The sequence below is a fragment of the Trichosurus vulpecula genome, chromosome 6, assembly GCF_011100635.1.
Source record: "Trichosurus vulpecula isolate mTriVul1 chromosome 6, mTriVul1.pri, whole genome shotgun sequence".
In the NCBI taxonomy this organism is placed as follows: domain Eukaryota; kingdom Metazoa; phylum Chordata; class Mammalia; order Diprotodontia; family Phalangeridae; genus Trichosurus; species Trichosurus vulpecula.
In genome coordinates this window covers 159721721-159742112 of record NC_050578.1, presented here as the reverse complement: position 1 = coordinate 159742112, position 20392 = coordinate 159721721, and the positions used below count along the sequence as shown (strand labels likewise).

At 38.9% G+C, this 20392-nt stretch overlaps 1 protein-coding gene across 2 annotated transcripts in view; it reads right to left on the bottom strand.

Annotated features, from left to right (window-relative positions):
- Positions 1–20392, bottom strand: part of NFXL1 (nuclear transcription factor, X-box binding like 1) — an 87496-nt gene that overhangs the window by 44892 nt on the left and 22212 nt on the right. For both annotated transcript variants that reach the window (XM_036764059.1, XM_036764060.1), the window contains exons 11-12: positions 18548–18670; positions 11426–11516 (exon numbers count right to left, since the gene is read on the bottom strand). In XM_036764059.1, the coding sequence (XP_036619954.1) occupies positions 11426–11516; positions 18548–18670 (214 nt within the window). The remainder of the gene's footprint in view (positions 1–11425; positions 11517–18547; positions 18671–20392) is intronic.

Sequence of the window (20392 nt, the reverse complement as noted above, 5' to 3'; positions counted from 1 at the left end):
AACACCAAAGACTGCTGAGAAGGTTAGTGGGAAAAGCTGCGGGAGTGGAAAGAGTTCGAGGTTCAAGTTCGAGGTTCGGCTTCCAGCCCCCGGGGGCAGTGGTGGTGGGGCAGCTACGGCTGTTGTTGCTTCCGGCCCCAGGGCCACCTGGTGGGAGGAATTAAGTGGCGGATCAGAGCAGGAGGGCACAGCCTGCTGAAGATCTAAGCCCAGTCCAGGTTGGGGGTTCTTGGGGAAGGAGAAGTGCTGGTGTGGCAGAGCTGGCACCTCCCCCCCAAACGTGGAACATAGAACTCTCTAGTCTACAAGCAGTCATACCCCACTGAAAAACTCAAAGGTCAAATTAGTTGGCTGGGAATATGGCCAGGCAGCGAAAACGCACCGAGATTCAGCCTCAGACTTTGCATTCTTTCTTTGATGACAAAGAAGACCAAAACATACAGCCTAAAGAAGTCAATAAAGTGCAAGAGCCTACACCAAAAGTCTCCAAGAAAAACATGAACTGGTCCCAGGCCATGGAAGAGCTCAAAAAGGATTTGGAAAAGCAAGTTAGAGAAGTACAGGAAAAACTGGGAAGAGAAATGAGAAGGATGAGAGAAAACCATGAAAAACAAGTCAATGACTTGCTAAAGGAGACCCAAAAAAATACTGAAAAATATACTGAAGAAAACAACACCTTAAAAAACAGACTAACTCAAATGGCAAAAGAGCTCCAAAAAGCCAATGAGGAGAAGAATGCCTTGAAAGGCAGAATTAGCCAAATGGAAAAGGAGGTCCAAAAGACCACTGAAGAAAATACTACTTTAAAAATTAGATTGGAGCAAGCGGAAGCTAGTGACTTGATGAGAAATCAAGATATTATAAAACAGAACCAAAGGAATGAAAAAATGGAAGACAATGTAAAATATCTCCTTGGAAAAACCACTGACCTGGAAAATAGATCCAGGAGAGATAATTTAAAAATTACTGGACTACCTGAAAGCCATGATCAAAAAAAGAACCTAGATATCATCTTTCAAGAAATTATCAAGGAGAACTGCCCTGATATTCTAGAGCCACAGGGCAAAATAGAAATTGAAAGAATCCACAGATCGCCTCCTCAAAAAGATCCCAAAAAGAAATCTCCTAGGAATATTGTCACCAAATTCCAGAGCTCCCAGATCAAGGAGAAAATACTGCAAGCAGCCAGAAAGAAACAATTTGAGTATTGTGGAAACCCAATCAGAATAACCCAAGATCTGGCAGCCGCTACATTAAGAGATCAAAGGGCTTGGAATGCGATATTCCGGAGGTCAATGGAGCTAGGATTAAAACCTAGAATCACCTACCCAGCAAAACTGAGTATCATGCTCCAAGGCAAAATATGGACTTTCAATAAAATAGAGGACATTCAAGCTTTCTCAGTGAAAAGACCAGAACTGAATAGAAAATTTGACTTTCAGACACAAGAATCAAGAGAAGCATGAAAAGAGCCCTGGGTCATCATTTGAAGAATATCACTGATTAGAAGACGTCCTCAGGACATCTATGAAATGAATGAGGATGGTGACTACACATCTTGTGAGCCCTTTAAACTTGATTCACTGTTCTCTTCACAATTCTGGAATCACAAGTCTTACTGGCCCATCTGTCAGCTGAGGTCCAGTTCAGAGGGATGAAGAGGACTTGAGCTAGCAAGTGGCATTCATTCACCTCTAGGTCAGCTTTAAGTCCCTCGCTCTTTGCACTCCCCCATGTTGTTATTCAGTTGTGGCCAACTCTTCATGACCCTATGGACCATACTGTCCATTAGGGTTTCTTGGCAAAAATACTGAAATGGTGTGCCATTTCCTTCTCCAGTGGTTTAAGACAAACAGGTTAACTGACTTACCCAGTGGTCACACAGCTAGTAAGTGTCTGAGGCTGGATTTGAACTCAGGTCCTCCTGACTTGAGGCCCAGCACTCTATATTCTGAGCCACCTAGCTGTCTCCTCCATGCTACTACTCACCAAAGAAGGCAAGCTATTTTCCTGTATTTTATAACATGTCAGACAACTACACTTTTTGAATTCTAGATTTGGGGGAATGTATGCATATCTCCTCCCTATCGGCTGCGACGTAATACTGGAATGATGTCACTGTAATAGTATCTGATCATTTGGAAAGACCTTCCTTTGGCAACCTACGCCCATAACATATCGTGTGTGTGTGTGTGTGTGTGTGTGTGTGTATGATATACACACACATATGTTAAAAAATAAATTTTCTAATATGACATGATTTAAAAAAAAAAGGTGTTTAAAAGGAAAACATCCCCAAGAGTTTTCAAAAGAACAGCAAATAGGGGCAGCAAGGTGGCGCAGTAAGTAGAGCACTGGCCCTGGAGTCAGGAGGACCTGAGTTCAAATCCAGCCTCAGACACTTGACACACTTACTTGCTGTATGACCCTGGGCAAGTCATTTAACCCCAATTGCCCTGCGTCTTTCCCCCTCCAAAAAAAAAACCAGCAAATAACCATATGAAAAACTGCTCCAAAGCCCAAAGAAAAATAAATCAAAAAAAGCAAAACAAAAGAAAACAACCCCTGAAATTCCATCTCACATCCAGCAAAATGAGAAAGATGCCTACTAGGTATATACATCAAGGAACGCTATACAAAAGGATACACAAAAACAAAAGTCCCATATGCACCAAATGATACCTGAGCAGCCAGCTATTGCTAAAAAACCCTGCCCCCAGCCCCTAACTAAAAAACCCCAGTTTGCATACGAAAAACAGACTTAGTTCCTGCCATTTGGCATTCAGCGGGTGTCCTTGGCCCCCGTGACTGTTCTGGGAGTATGGACTGGTTGGCCAGGGAAGGGGCCTGATGCTAGCAATCTCTGTTTGTTTCCTGAGCGGGCTGAGAGGTGTCTCTATCTTGTGTCAACAAACCCAGCTGGAGCATCCCTTGGTCTGCCTATGGCCTTGAAGGATGAAGGCCTCAGCCCCAGACATTCTCTTGAAATAGGTGACTGTTCCTTATTCTTATCTTATGTTGTGGGATGTAAATGGCAAATTGGACAGAGAGATCCTGGGTTGTAATTCAGTTGACACTGTCAGCTGTCTGATATGCTGTACTTGCAATCTATTCAGGAGGCTCTTCATGTATCATGATCATAAAAGTGAAAAAGGCTTGCCAAGCCTGCTAAAAATAACATATGTAAGTTTCAAGAGATAATTAGCCACTGCTCCTTGATCTATTGTATAAATTTGACTTCTCCACCCCAACTCCTGGTCATTCTGATTTGGGTTGAACCCCGAATGGCCGCCGGCTAATAAATTCTCCATTGAAATTCTCTGTGGTGTGTCTCACTCGCTCTTGGTATAACAACAGTAGCACTTTTTTGTGATGGCAAAGTAGTGAAAAGAAAATAGATGCCCATTTATTAGGAAATGGGATAAATATGCGATACATGAAAGTAAAGGAAGATTCCTGTGCTGTTAAAAAAAAGAGACGGATGAAAACACAAAAGAATATGAAGACATATGAACCGATACCAGATGAAGTAAGCAAAACCAAGAAAACAGCGTACGCAGTGATTACAACAACGTAAATAAAAAGCACAGCAACAACGGTAACAAAATGAACGTTATAAACCCTAGAGAATAAACTAAAAGAACAAATTGAAGCAATTAGCAACTTCAGCAAAACTACAGGATATAAAACAAACCCACACAAATCATGAGGATTTCCTTATACTGCCAACAAAGTTCAGCAGAAAGAGAAATAAAATAATCACGCGCAGGATAAGCTACTTGGGAGGCTACCTGCCAAGACGCACACAGAAATTAAATGAACACCATTATAAAACACTCACATAAAGACACACAAATAAAGAGATCGAAACAACTAGAGAAACAGCAATCACTCATAGATAGGCTGAGCCGATATAATAAAAATGACCATACTGCCAAATTAATTTGTTTATTCAGGGCCATAGCAATCAAACTATCAAATGATCACTATTTAGCGCTAGAAAAAATAATGAAATTTATCTGGAAGAACAAAAGGACGAAGATTACAATGAAATTAATGAAAAAAAGTGGGAAGGAAAAGAGTCTAGTAGTACTGGATCATAAATGATAGTATAAATAAACTATACAAAGCTGGAATCTTCAAGAAAATTTGGGTAAGAAAAAGAGTGGTTAATCAGTTGAACAGATTAGATATATAATATACAATATACAAAAGCAAATAAGCATGGTAGTCTAACGTTTAATAAAACTAAAGATCCCACATAGTGGAACAGGAATTCCCTATTCAATAAAACATGATGGGAAAACTGGAAAGTACTCTTGTAGAAACTAGGTATAAATCAACATCTCACATAATTTAGCAAGACAATCTCCAAATGAGTATATGATTTAGAAGTAAAAGGGTGATATCATGAACAAATTACAGGACAATGGAAGAAATCACCAGCCAGAGCTATGGATAGGGAATGACTTCATAGCCAAACGAGAGAAAGAGAGAGGTTCACAGCAAATAAAAGAGACAATTCAGATTACATCAAATTAAAAAGGTTTTGCACCAATAAATCAAAGGGAGGAAAATATCTGCAGCAAGTTTCTGTGGTAAAGGTATCATTTCTAAGATATAAAAGGAACTGAGAAAGATTTATAAAAGTCATTCCCCAATTGATAAATGGTCAAATAATGTAAATAAGCCACTTTCAGAAAAAGAAATCCAAACTATTAATAGTAATATGAAAAATGCTATAAATTATCAATAATTAGAGGAACGAAAATTAAAGCAACCTCACAACTATCAGTTGGCAAACCTGGCAAAACAAAAAGTAAAATGACAAATGCTCTAGAGGATGTAGTAAAACAGGTATGATAATGCAATGCTGGTGGAGCTGTGAACCAGTCCAACCATTCTGGGAAGTAATTTGGAACTATGCCCCAAAAGCTATTAGACTGTGAACATGCTCCTTAACCCAGCAATACCACAATTGGTCTATACTCCAATGTAATGGTAATCAGAGCAGGATTTCTCTTTTGGGATGCTAAGACTATCAAGTACCTCTGAAGAGTCTGGCCTTTGTTTGAATGGGGCAGGTAAAGAGGGATCTTTTGTCTTGGAGTGTTTCTCAGCATCAAGACAATGGGGAGTCACTGATTTGTATATGATGTGAGGGGGGTGGTGGTACACTCATTGAAAGAGTCACAAGACTCTCAATGCAAGCCATTGAAACAGCCCCCTTGGCTTTGATAACCCAGATGTCCATGCTTCTCTCTCTGGTAACTATGTATTGCTATGGATAGACTGGTTTGTGTTAGTTGATCTGTTTATATTGTATGCTTGTAATTTCTGTTTGTATTTGCCCTCAAGTTCATGGGGCTGATCTTTTCCCCCTGAACTAAGTGAATGAGATATGTGTGTTTAATTAAACTGAGATTGTTAACCTCTTAAAGTTGCTTTCCTTAGAAAAGCAGATCAAAGAACCTGTGTTGGCAGCCCTTCTGCGTGCTAGTGTTATCGGCCTTGCACCTCCACAGCAGCTGCTGGCCACAAAGGGATCAAACATAAAAGGAATGGTTTCAGAAGAATCTGGGAAGACTTGTACCAACTGATGTAGAGTGAAGTGAATGGAACCAGGATAACGTTTATAGGATAACAGTAATGTAAAGACAAAAAAGTTTGAAAGAATTAGGAACTCAGATCAACACAACGACCAACCACAGTTCCAGAGGACCATTGACGAAGCGTGCTAGCCACCTCCAGATAGAGGGGACTGGCTAATGCAAGAATTTGTTTACTTGAATATACATATTTATAATGGAAAAACAAAAATAAAGTACATGCTGTAAAATTGTAATAACCAAACTGAACCCCAAAGAAGAGATATTGATGGGGTTTAGACTCAGGAAACCCCTTTGAGCCCCACCCTGAATCTTCCCACCTGATCTGGCTTTTCATGCCCAAATAGCCTAGCCTAGCCTTCCATTGTCTGGCTACCACTGGATTGCCTTGTGGCTATTTCCCACCCTGGAGTCTGACCTCACCCCAGTCTGCTCTAAACTCCTCCTCTAGTCATCCCCAGACTACTCAAGACCACCCCTCAACCCCTCCCACAAATCTTTCTGTATGTAAGTCTTATCTTGCCTCCATGAAGGTGCTCAGATTCAATCAAGCTAGCTCAGTAGATTGAATCTGGCCCCCAAGCATTACAAATGGTGAGATTTCTTAAGACTTTTCAATATGGCAAATCCTTAATAAACTTTTTTTTCCTTGGCTGAGAAGGCTTGAGCTGAATTCACTCAGCAGGACCTGCATGTCAGTATTTTGGGATCTCGAGCACCCCTCAACCCCAAACCTCATCCCTGAGACCGGGAATTCTGCTAATCTCAAGTTGTTCTCCACCCAAGACTAGGAGGTATGTAAGCCTCCCCCTCTCCCTATCCCCTTCTAGCTCTCCCAAGTACCTTGGAGGTGTTTTTCAGGCCTCACCTCAGCAGGTCCCAGTAGGTCAGATAGCTATGAGGCTGTGTTGTACTCAGCCTCAGTTGTACTCTCAGGTGGTTCTCAGTCCAGTGGTTATATTGGAGGCCATAGACCTAGACACAGCTTCTAAAGCATAGAGGACATGGACAAATGCCCCATCCAGAAGTATATGCCAGATTTGTTCAATTCTCTTTGTGCTAGGGAATTGGAAACTCCAGCAAGTATGTTCTTGTGGGGTTTTTTGTCTTGTTTTATTTTGTCTCCCTACACTTACTCCTAACTTCTCCTTTACTATGGAGGAAGGGACTTACAGCCCAAATGCCCAAAATGGGTCAATCCTTTTCCATAGCAGTAAGTTTACCTTTCGGTTGTCTGTTGCAAAACTGGGAAAAATCTAGTTTCTCTATAAAGAGCTTAAAAAGAACCCCATTCTCAGAAAAGGCTGTACCTGGAGCTACCCTACAAAGGGGCAATGAGGGTGAACAGGACATTTTGGTTGGCCCCCAGGGCTTTGCCCCGCCCCGCCTTGGCAACCCCTGCTCAGGTCCCAGCCAATGGTCTTGTTGAGGTGTCTTCCTCTGTCGCCTCTTTCTCCAAAGGGACCCCTACTCAGGTTCTGGCCTCGAGGCCTGCCCCTACTGCAGGCCCTTCAGTAGCTACCACCATGGGCCTTGCCCCATGGCAGTCTCTGAGGTAACTCCCCCACTGATCTCTTCCCCTCCTCAGGCGCCAGCTGGATCCCCTGGCCTCGCAGTCCAACCAAGAGAAACTGGGATGATACCCGGAAGACCCATTAAGTTTACTGAGGGTTTTAGGGATGTGGCCCTACAATTTGAACTTTCTTGGGGTACCTGTTGTACCACTGTGAAGAGAATCTGGGAACATGCTCCAAAATCTGGGGATCGTTTGGCTAGCAAATAAAATATCCCCCAGGAACAGCTGCTATTCCTACTAGAGTGACCCAGGATGGGACTATGAAAACAGTGAGGATTGGAGAAAGAGAGACCATATGCTAATTTGCCTGTTAGAAAGCTTAAGAACAGGATTTCAAAAACAAACAGATTTTCAAAAACTTAGGGAAATTACTCAGGGAGAAAAGGAAAACCCTGCTGGACTGTTTTTTTCTCCCCTTCTTTAATAAACCAGCAGCAGCTAACACTCACAGGGCATTTATCATGTGCTAGGCACTGTACTGAGAGTGGGTGCTATTATCATTCTCATTTTACAGATAAGGAAACTGAGGTTAAATGACTTGACCAAGGTCACAGAGCTAATAAGTATCTGAGGCTGGATTTGATCTCTTTGGGATAGAGCCCTAGAAGTGGTATTGCTGGGTCAAAGGGTGTGCTCATTTTTATAGCCCTTTGGGCATAGTTCCAAATTACACTTCAGAATGGCTGGATCAGTTCACAACTCCAGCAGCAATGTAACAGTGTTCCAATTTTCCCACATCCTCTCCAGCATTTATCATTTTCCTGTTTTGTCATTTTAGCCAACCTGACAGGAGAAATGTGGTACCTAAGAGTTGTTTCAATTTGCATTTCTCTAATCAATAGTGATTTAGAGCATTTTTTCATATGCCTATAGATATCTCTAATTTCTTCCTCTGAAAACTGCCTGTACATATCCTCTGACCATTTCTCAATTGGGGAATGACTTGTATTCCTATAAATTTGGCTCAGTTCCCTGTGTATTTCAGAGATGAGGCTTTTATCAGAGACACTAGTCATAAAGATTATGTCCCAATTTTCTGCTTCCCTCCTAATCTTTGTTGCATTGGCTTTTTTTATACAAAAATTTTCAATTTAATATAATCAGAATTATCCATTTTGCATTTTGCAATGCTCTCTATCTCTTGTTGGGTCATAAATTCTTCCCTTCTCCATAAATCTGACAGGCAAACTATTTCTTGCTGTCCCAAATTGCTTATATCAGCCTTTATTCCTAAATCATGAACCCATTTTGACTTTATTTTGGTTTGGTATATCGCTGTAGTCGTTAACTACTGCATCTTGTGTACCTAACCTATTCCACTGATCCACGCCTCTTTCTCAGCCAGTACCAAGTAGTTTGGATGGCTGCTGCTTTATAGTTCAATTTAATATCTGGTACCGCTAGGCCACCTTCCCTAGCATTTCTTTAATTCCCTAGATATTCTAGACCTCTTGTTCTTCCAATAACGTAATTTAGGTAAAATTGTCATTTTTATTATATTAGCTAGGCCTAACCATGAGCAACTGATATTTTTCCATTTATTTAGATCTGACTTTATTTGTGTGAAAAGTGTTCCGTAATTATGTTCATATAGGCCCTGGATTTGTCTTGGCAGGTAGACTCCCAGATATTTTACAGTGTCTACAGTAAATTTAAACGGAATTTCTCTTGCTGTTGGGCTTTGTTAGTGATGTATAGGAATGCCAAGGATTTATGTGGGTTTATTTTATATCCTGCAACTTTGCTAAAGTTGTCTATTTCAAGTAGTTTTTTACTTGATTCTCTAAGTAAATCATATCATCTGCAAAAAGTGATAATTTAGTTTCTTCTTTGCCTATTCTAATTCCTTCAATTTATTTTTCTTTTCTTATTGTCTACAGCTAACATTTCTAGTACCAAACTGAACAATAGGGGTGATAATGAACAACCTTGTTTCACCCCTCCTGAGGCTAGATTTGAACTCAGGTTTTCCTGATTCCAGGCTTAGTTCTCTATCCACTGTACCAGTTGCCCTTAAAAGTAAGCAAATTAATTTCCTCAAAATTTTTGATAGCTTTTGACTTACCTAGGCTTTGGGCTATTTACTTTTTATTAAAAAGGATGTAGGGCATTCTGATTAGGGAAGGGAAATACTTGGAAATGAAGGTGATACATAACAAAACACTTAAATAAAATTTTAACATTTAAAAAAAATTTAAATGTAAATATCCTCAGTGAGGCTCAAGTTTTACCAGTTCTCTGCATTAGTGTGAATTACTTTCAAAGTAGCACTTAGTGAAATCAGCAGCACCCTTACAATGAAAATAAAAGAAGATGAGTAATTACAACAACTGACACTGTTTCACCGATACCACATGGGAGACACTGGAGTTTTTGGATTCCAGCCTCTAACAGGTTCACTCCTGATCTGGTCAGACAGGAAGACAACTTCCAAGGGGGTGAATAACACTTTATTCTAGTCTAGTCTTTTCAAGAGTGAGTTGCTGATATTACAGCATTCCTTAGTCACCCTTCTTGCAGGGGCTGGCATGAAGGGGGGGCAACTATCCCCATGTCTCAATGGGGTCAATCAAGACAGGCACAGCTGGTGCACTCCTCTAAATTCCCTCAAGCCTCAACAGGGGCTGGCTGAGGCAGGTAGATGCATTCCTCTATGCATTACACAAATCCTAAATGGGTTGCCCATGGGGTCTCCACTCACTGACCAGTGCCCCCTTGCTTTATAGGGCAAGAGACGAAGAAGGCATCTTGCCAAAATTAAGCTCACGGGTTAACTTTAGCAATATCGTCATTCCACACAAGTGCAGTAAATATCACATTATAATCACCCCTTATCTCACTGTGCAGTCTCGGTAGGACTGTCTATCACTATGATTCTAGGAATTACCATCTAGGATCCTTGGGGCTATTCAGGGAGTTATTTAACACCTCGAAACTAGACATTGCCATGGTCACGGATCCTAAGAAACTACACACTCACAAGCTAGATCCTGGGCATCTAGCAGAAAGGAGAAGAAAAGGCAAAGGGAAGGAAAAAAATTGAATTACATGGCATACAGTATGTTAGTGAAAATCATCTCTCATGATTCAGATTCTAGAGTATTTTGTATTCTTTAAAGATCCTGTTAAGTATACTCAATCAATTTGACATTTCATAAGCACAAAGGAAATACTAAAAAGTTTAAACTATTACTAAAGTCTCCATCAAAGCAAATATGCAGACTTCGATTTGGGAAGATTTTGGGATCTAAATTCTACAAAAGCTTTCTTCAAAGATTTTTAGAACCATTCCTCCCTTCAGAAGCTGTTTTTTCACCCAAAAGGCACATTCCTAAAGTACAGTTTTAGGTACAACTCTTTTAAAGGGAAACCGACTATTTGGTAACACTCACACATAATAAAAGGGCACTTATCTAACCCACAAACTTCCCAGTTTTATAATGGATTGGGGCCAAAGCAGAAAAGAATCATTATCAAACCTCTTATCTCTTATTGTGAATACAGTATCTTTTCCTAGGGACCTAAATTCTGTTTGAAAAGAAATAAATAGATGAATACTCTATTTTGAAGTGATAGCCATGTTTTAATTACTATACTCAACTTCAGCTTATACACAAAGCATTTGTTTTATGATTTTAATAAGGTTTTCACAGAGGGACATGGTATTTAAGTAACTGACCTTTTAACCTGTAATTTAGAGGAAGGGTGGAAATAACAAGAAAATGAAATTTTTACATCATTCTAAAAATGGAGTTACCCAACGTTTCATAAATAGCAAATATTTCACACCAATAAATACTAGTTTTGTCTTATGTTTAAGAGACGTTTTTTAAAAAATATAACTGATGTCTTCAATAGCTTCATTAAGGACCAAAAATCAAAAACTTTTATATTTTAGTTATAAGCACATTATCGAGAATGTGTGGCCAGATAAATTTTCTATAATTGTTAACTGATCTAAGCATTTTAACACGATACCCAGTAGCAGTTATTTACACAATGATAGCAGTAGGCAGGTCATTACTCTCCACTAGACCTAATCATGTATCTTTACTTTAATTATTATTATCATCATTAGCTAAAAATCTATTAGCTGCCCTAGGTATGTCAAAAGCCACGATTATCATATTATTTAGATGAAATTAATTTTCTTAATAATTACCAATCTAAGTATTAAAAAATGAAAAACAAAACAATTTTCATTTCTTTTACATACTGAATTTACCATATTTAATTTTACCTCTGTGGCAGATGGAGGGACACTTATGGTTTCTACACCCTAAAGTTCGTGCACATGGTAGATCACAAGGTGGGCAGTTTCCAGGGCAACACTATGGAGGAAAAAAGTACACAAAGTCTAAGTAACTTTGAATTATTCCCCCCAGTTTGAGTCCCCTTATGATTTCTACCAAGAACCTACAGAAAGTAGCAATATAAAAACTAAAGACTAAACATTTTTAAAATAACTTTTTTTGCTCTTACCTCCAGCACTTAGCATAGTGCCTGGCACATGGTAGGTACTTAATATGTTTATTGTCTGAATGACTTTATCCACTTAAAATAAAGGAAAGATTTTAAAAATTTGATTTTAAGTTCACCTAAAAAAAAATCCCCACATCTTTATTTTCCCCTGCAGTTAATTCTCTTCTGTCTTTTAAACTTTGTTGTTGCTGCTGTTCAGTCATTTCATTCATGTCCGACTCTTCATTACCCCATTTAGGGCTTTCTTGGCAAAAATAGTAGAGTGGTTTGCCATTTCCTTCTCCAGTTCATTTTACAGATGAGGAACTAAAGCAAACAGCGTTAAGTGACTCACCTAGAGTCCCACTACTAAGAGTCTGAGGCCACAGGAAGACTCATCTTCCTGACTTCAGGCCCAGCACTCTATCCACTGAGACACCTTAATTTAAATCAGTTCATCAATTAAAAAGCACAATCTATTATGAGTAAAGTAGCTCAATATAGCAAATTCATGCAATAAAGTGGTCTGAATGATTTTTTTAAATGATGTCAAAATAGAGGGCAGTTATGTAAATTAAATTTCCTGTAATAGTTTCTCAAATTGGGACTCAAAAGAAGCCAGAATAATATTTGTAGGAATAAATCAATGACATCTGATATCCCTAATCCATAAACTAGAAAAAAAATAGGTGTCTGGAACTTGCCCAATTCTTATCTCCACAAGCGGTAAGCATACTATCATTTCAAGTCCACACCAATATCCCAACACTGTCCTAGCTATTTGTGGTCCTCTTTAATAAGGGCTAACTCCCTTCTACCAATTCTAGAGAACTATAGATCTCTCCCTTTTTTTAAAAAAAAAAAATGCAAAGGGTGAAGCAATGATAGGAAGTCATGTCTTGGGACTTAAAAGTCATGGCCTGAATAAGCAGTTTCACTGTAGAGAAATACATAGTGTTAGATAATGTAAAAAAAAAGTTTAAGCACTTCCCAAAACAATTAAATGTTAATTTAATGCTTCTTTAAAGCACTGAATGTTAGCTATAGGCTTATTCAATTAAGTAACTGTTTACTGAACATCTATCATGTTCTGATAACTGCCAGGGACTGTGGAAAAAACACAAGAGCAGATAAACTAGTGGTCAAGGAAGGGAACACTTAGAAATGAGGAAAATTGGAAAGAAAGAGCAGCAAAAAAGGTGAAAAGGCAGAAAACGAATTTAGTTTAAAACCCATATGATCCAATAGGTATGAAAAGTTACCCAAGCTTAAAATAGCTCTACTGGCAATGTGTACAAAGGCTGCTGAGGTCACAGCCACACAGCTACTATTTTCTTAGGAACCTGTTCACAGCCACATCATCTGCCACTCATCTTCCTGGCCCCACCCTCTCCCTTGCCAATTTATTCTTAAAGTTACCAAAATAGTCTTCCTAATACAGAAGTCTGACAAACCACTTTCCTGACCAAAAATCCTCAGAGACTCACCATTGCTTGTAACAGTAATTTCCAAAATTTATTTCATACCCCATCAGTAAAAATGCTTAAGCTTTGCCCCATCATATATATTTCCTTAATTATAAATTCTTATGTATATACTATTGAATTAATAATTGCATATGTAATTAAAACATTAAAAATAGAAATAAAAGGATGAGATAACAAAATATTTTAAAAGTAATATTTAATTGCCAGTACAAAAACCATTTTTACTCTCATGAAAATGACTATTCATCTATCAACATGCATTAACTACTTGCTAGGCACAGGGGATACAAATACAAAGAATCAAATCCCTACTCTCAAAGAGCTTACACTCTAAAAATTACGAATGTTGGCATTTTTAGGTGAAAGGAATGTGACTGAATATGCTTCATTACTTTTGAAAATCTGAGTTTTTAATACTTTGCAATACAGTGTTTCAAAGGTCTAGTTCTATATGGAAGCCTAGCAAGAAAAAGCATATCAAGCGGCCCTCAAAACTCCTCCAAAGAGATAAAGAAAATGTACCAGACCAAATCTCAAAGGGAAAATAGAAGAAAAAGTCACAATGAATCATTTTTCCAGCCCAGTTAACAAAGAAACAGCGAGGTCTTTGAACACTGAGGCCTGGGTCTGGCCAGGGGCCTTCTGTACACCAAACACTTCTACGCAGAGGCAGGCTCCAAGCCTACACTGGAGCACCCTGACCCATACTGGGGAAACATGACATGAACAGGAGCCAACTGGCAGCTTTGGGGGCCAACACCCAGTTCTGGATCAATGATGTAGGATAAGGAGAAAGCAGCATTCTAGGGCAAAGAGAAGAAGCAGGCCCTAGGCAATGCACCAAGACAGAAGCAAGTTCAGAATGGAACAGCAGCCATGGAGCTCAGACCCCTGGAGCAAAAGGGGGTCTCAATTCCAATTTCCAGCCTCATCTGTAACAGAGAGAGCACTGGGCCTGGAGTCAAGAAGATCTGAGTTCAAAATTGGCCTCAGACACTTCCTAGCTATGTTACCTTGGGCAAGTCACTTAACCTGTTTGCCCCAGTTTCCTCAATGGTAAAATGAAACATCTACCTCCCAGGGTTGTTGTGGAAGTTGAATGAGATAATTTTCACAAAGCACTTAGCACAGTGCCTGGCACACAGTAGGCCCTATATTGCTAACTATTTATTATTATTATCTCCCTTTCTACTGGCTGCTTCCCTGCTGCCTACAAGCATGCTCATGGCTCCTCCTTCCTCACTTAATCTGTCTTTCCAGCTAACTTGAGGCAGAAATCTACAACAGAAGCTTTCCACTTCCCCTTCTCACTCTCTTCTTAATTCCCTAGAGTTTAGCTTCTGACCTCATCATACCACTGAAACTGCGCTCTCTAAAGTGACCAATGATCTCTTAATTGCCCAAACTAATGACCTTTTCTCAATTTTCACTCTAGATTTCTCCATCTCCACAGTCTTTAACTATTAACCTTCTTTTCCTGGATACTCTCTTCTAACTAGGTTTTCAGAACGCCACTCTCCTGGCTCTCCTCCTACCTATGTAACCACTCCTTGGTCTCTGCCGCTGGATCTTCATCCAGGTCATAAGTGTTCTACAAGAATCTGGTCCTGAGTCCTCCTCTCCCTCTATGTTACTTCACTTGGTGATCTCATCAGCTACTATGAAGTCAATTATCTTCTCTATGCTGATTACTCTTAAATCTACTTCATCCAGCCCCAACCTTCCTGCTGACATTCAATCTTGCATCTATTAGACATCTCAAACTAGATGTTCAGTAGATATCTTAAACTCAACTTGTCCAAAGCTGAATTTGTTATTTTCCCCCCAAAACCCTCCTTCCTTACAAACTTTCCTATTCCTGTGAGGGTTAAGTCCCAGTTCCCCAGGCTCACCATCCAGGTATCATCCTTGACTTTTCACCCTCACCACCACCTCCATATCCAATCTGTGGCCAAGACCTGTTGATTTTACCTATATAACATCCTTCAAATATGCCCCCTTCTATCTTCTGACACTGCCAGCACTGTGAAACAAAGCAGGCTCTCATCACCACATGGCTGGTCTACTGCCAAAGCCCGCTGATAGGTCTGCCTGCCCCAAGTCTTTCCCCACTCAACTATCATAGTGAGCTTCCTAAAGTATAAGTTTGACTATGTCACTCTTCTACTCAACAAACATCAGTGGCTCCCTTGCTATTAACTCTTGGATCAAATATAAAATCCTTTGTTTGACATTCAAAGCCCTTCACAAACTAGCTTCCTCCCAATCTTCCCAGTCTTCTTACACTTCATACCTCCAGCCTCTCCCCACCATGTAATCTTCAAACTAGTGAAATTGACTCCCTGCTGTTCCTCAAACAAGACACTCCATCTCTCAACTCTGATCTCGGCTTCCTGGCTTCCTTCAAGTCCCAGATCAATATCTCACCTTCTACAGGAAGCCTTTCCCAATCCCTATGAATTCCCTCTGTGGATTACCTCCAATTTACCTTGTACATAGCTTATCTGTACATAGTTGTTTGCATAGTTTGCATGATGTTTCTTCTATTTTACACTGAGCTCCAGGGCAGGCTTTGTCTTTTGCCTTTCTTTGTATTCCCAGCACTTAGCACAGTGCCAGGTAAACAGTAAGCATCTTAGAAATGTTTACTGAGAGTAAATTTTTTTTTATTAAAAGAGATGGTTTTCTGGGAGAAGAGAGAGAAGGATACAGAGGTAAATGAGCAACGTAAAAACAAACAACATCTTGGTTCAAGTTGCCTGATCTTTTTTCCTTCACAACAACTCTTATATCCATTCCATTCTCTCTATTCACACAAATGCCACCCTAGTTTATGGTGTCCTCACCTCTCACCTGGAATATTAGAAAAGACTCCTAACTGGGGCCCCTCGTTTCCACCAAGCCTCCACATAGCTGACTATTTTCATCTATCACAGTCACTTCTGCCTGGCTCCCCTTTAAGTCCTAACTAAAATTCCATCTTCTACAGGAAGCCTTTCCCTACTCCTCTTAATTCTAGAGCCTTTGCTCTTAGTTATTTCCAATTTATCCTGTATATAGCTTGTTTGCACAAATTTGTTTGCTTGTTTTCTCCTCCATTAGACTGTGAGTCCCTTAAAGACAGGGACTCTGTTCTTTGCCTCTTTTTGAATCCCCAACATGTAGGAAAGTGCCTGGCATACAGTAGGCACTTAATAAATGTCAACTGACTGACCAGGTCATTCCTCCCCTCAAATATTCAAGCTCCCTAATGCCTCTAAGATGAAAGAGAAATTCTTCATTGTGGCATTTTACTAAAGTAGTTTTATTCTGATTTCAAACTACTTTTCCAGACCCATTCCAAATTACTCCCTTAAATGAATGCATTAAGCTTTCTAGAAGAATGCAGGTATCTGCTGATCCTTGTACACAGCATTCTACAGACTGTCCCCTAAAATACATGCCCCACTGCATCTGCCTCTTGGAAACTTTGGGTTTTATTCCAGGCTCAGCTCACAAAGCCCTTCCTGGTTTCAAGTTGTTAGTGCTTTGTCCTTTCCCAAATTATGTAATGTGCACTCTTGGAAATGGTATTTACCCCAGTAGAACATAAGTTCCTTGGAGGCATGCACGGTTTTTTGCTTTGTCTTTAAATCCCTGGTACCTAGAACAGTACCATGCCCCTGGGGCCATGGATTTTGGGCTGGAAGGGTACTCATCAGTGGCCATTTAGTCCAACCCATTCATGGTACAAGCAATGAATGACCTGAAGCCCAACCCTACACAGGAAATGAGTGGCAGAGGGTGGCTGAATGGAGAGGCTTCTAAGAGGTACCTTTAAGCTCTAAAGATTTTAGCCTAGGATTCATCCCAACTCAAGTCTATAGTCCTGAGAAGTATACAATTTTCAACCCTTTAACATATCCAGTTGCAGCATTATTTCAAAGAATCAGATGTCTACAATTAACTTTATGGTACTAATATAATATGTATCAAACCTAATTTCCACATACATCTTTCACAAAAGTATAATTCTACAACATGCAAAGTCAGCACCCTAAAACCTACAGAACTTCAGGGAAATCAAAATCTAGCTGCTCACAAAATGCTTAGGGATGGTTTGCTAAGAAAATGGACAGGCAGCACGGCAGAGAGAAAGTATACCAGACTGGCATCAATGGGGCAGGGAGGCAGAGAGTAACAGGAAACATTTCAATGGAATTCCTCTCCAAAAAGCTCCTCCAAAGAGACCAAGGAAATGCCCCAGGTCAAATCCTGATGAGGAAATTCAGAAAAGGTCACAGCAAGTCATTTGTCTAGCCCAGGATGGCCCAGAGACACAGAGACATCTGCAGACACTGGGGACAAGCCAGAAGCACACAGTGTCCAGGGAGGAGCTATGCACCAAGAGGTGGGTAGTGTGTTTCATTATTGGTTCTCTGAAATAGTGGTTGTTCATTACACTGGTCAGAATTCCTAATTCTTTCAAAGTGTTTTGCCTTTACCAGTCTTCCCAGATTTATGTAATTTGAAGTAATAAAACAGAACTTTTTTAGCATAGTCTGTAATTCACTAGCTTAAACTGACATTTCAAAATTCAAATTAATTTTTGTTGTAATTTCCAAATCAAGTATTCAACAAATTTGAAAAAAATTACCTTTCTTATAGTTCTAAAATTTACCTATAACATTAAGCAACATATTTCACAGAAAGCAAAAATTTTTTTTAAAATACCACCTACTCTGCTCACTTCAAAATCAGACTGTAAAATTAAATATAAGGATAATGATAATGTATGGCTCTATTAACTATGAATTTTATTTTATAACACACAATAAATATGAAATCATGCTTACTTCACGTTTAAGAAAATACATGAAACCTCAAATATAAAAGATAACTTACGAAATAAAACCTAGAAAATTGTTTATTCTGTTAGGAAACTGCATTAAGTCCTTTTATAAAAACCTCACAATTTACGAATTCAATTTACAACCAAACATTCAGGGAACCTATCTCCCAAAATATTTGGTTCATGTATATTTAGCTATATTGACATACCAGAAATCACAAATCCAAAAGTCAAGGAAGGTCAAGATATATCTTCTAACAACAATTTAGTCCTGAGTAGCAACACTTATCTTACTGTATAAGGTCAAATATGTTAACTCAGTTCATACAATATGCAAAATATTCTCTTTTGATGAAGACCTCAATGAATAAAAATTAATCAGTCAAGTATATTGGTCATGCTTGTATTTTCTGAAACACATTATTTGACAGGATTAAGTGATTGATGGAAATAACACAACACCCTATGTGACTAAATGATTTCCATAGACTTTTTTTTTAAATTTCACATCTGCAAAACAGGGAAACTATAGCAGATGTCAAAGGTTGGAGGGTAGAGTTGATTTTTTATTTTAAAATGTTACCTTTCTCTTACACTGATGCCTCTGGCAGTCACGCATCTTAATACACTTAGTTTCACACAGATAAGGTTTGTGGCACGGCATTCGTTTGGTATGTTTTCCACAACGACAGTGCTTTTCAACTTCCTGAGAAACAATGGAACATATAATTAAACAATTTTGGTAGTCATACATAACTTTTTACATTAAAATGTGTACAATAATTAGTCAAAAACTTGAAGTGATAACCCCCCCCCGCAATGGTTTTCCCCAATGCTATGAGTTCAGTCTAAGATAGAAGTGAAACTTAAGAATTTCACATATGAACAAACAGTTTTTCGATGCAGAAATCAAAACTATATATAACCATATGAAAAATGCTCTAAAGCATTATTGATTAGAGAAATTCAAATTAAATCAACTTTGAGATATTTTCTCACACCTATCTATTCATTGGCTAGAATGTTAGGGGAAAACAAATTCTGGAGGGGTTGTGGAAAAACTGGGACACTAATACAGTATCAGTGGAACTCTGAACTGATCCAACCTCTGAAGAACAATCTGGAAATATGCCCGAGTGTTATAAAATTGTGTATATCCTCTGACCTAACAATAATACTATTAGGTCTTTTCCCAAGGTGAACAGGAAAAAAACTTACATGCTGTAAAATTTTTATAGCAACTCTCTGTGGTGGCAAAAAACGAGAAATTGAGGAAATGCCCATCAATTAGAAAATGGCTGAACAAGCTGTGGTATGATTGTGATGGAATACTATTGCACTATAAGAAATTATGAGCTGGTTGATTTTAGAAAAACATGGATAGACTTGCACAAAATAATTGAGCAGAACCAAGAGAACGTTGTACACAGTAATAGCAATATTGTTTGAAGAACAGCTGTGAACAACTAAGTTATTTTGAGTATTATCAAGTACAAAGGACCTATGACAGAAGGTGCTATGCATCTCCAGAGAAAGAACTGAAGAACAGAAGTATGTATAGCATGGTTTTGTGTGTGTGTTTAACGGCAGTTTTCTCTTAGCCTGGGGTGGGGGAGGAAGGAGAAAAATAAAAAGTACACAGCAGAGAACAAAAGAAAACTCCCGAAGCACAAAAAGGATAGCTCTGAAAATGAGGCGCAGTATTTATTACATTACTATGTAAACTGTGAAATGGAGATTTACGGTTTCATATTGAAGCTTCTTGATGTGTTGTGCTATGCACATGAAAACTTTTTTGTCTTTAAGTTCAAACTGAGTAAAAAAATTTTTAAAAACAATTTTATAACATATCAACAAACATGATTTTCATACATTACAAAGAATATAAAAAGATAACTATGAAACTATGAATATCACATAGTTTTTAAAAAGCATTTAATAAATTTAACCTGGTGATTCCAATGCTGTCCTATCAGATGCAAAGTTCTCTGTGCCCATTAGAAATCCTAGTCTGAAGCCTTTTGACTAATGTAAACAATGTCCTGCTCCTCTCTCTCTCTAGATCAGCTCAGCAAACAACTCCTTCTAAAATTAGGGAGTTAAGTGGACAAAGGCAAAGGGGGCCCTAGATTGATCCACCTCAGAGGTGTAGCATGTTTATCAATGGAACTGGAATAATCAGACTAGGAGTAATGAAAAGTGTCTTTCTTATATTACATTACCTTTAAATCTGGGTCCTATGCTCATTTGGAGCTTATTGTGGAATACGACATTAGATGCTTGTCCAAAACTAATTTCTGCTGGACAGATTCACAGTTTCTCAAACATTTTTGTCATGCAGTGAGTACTTGTCCTGGTAGTAAGGGTTCCTTGGTTCTTAAAGCATTATTCTACTCCTAGATCTTAAATATGTAGTCTATCCTACTGA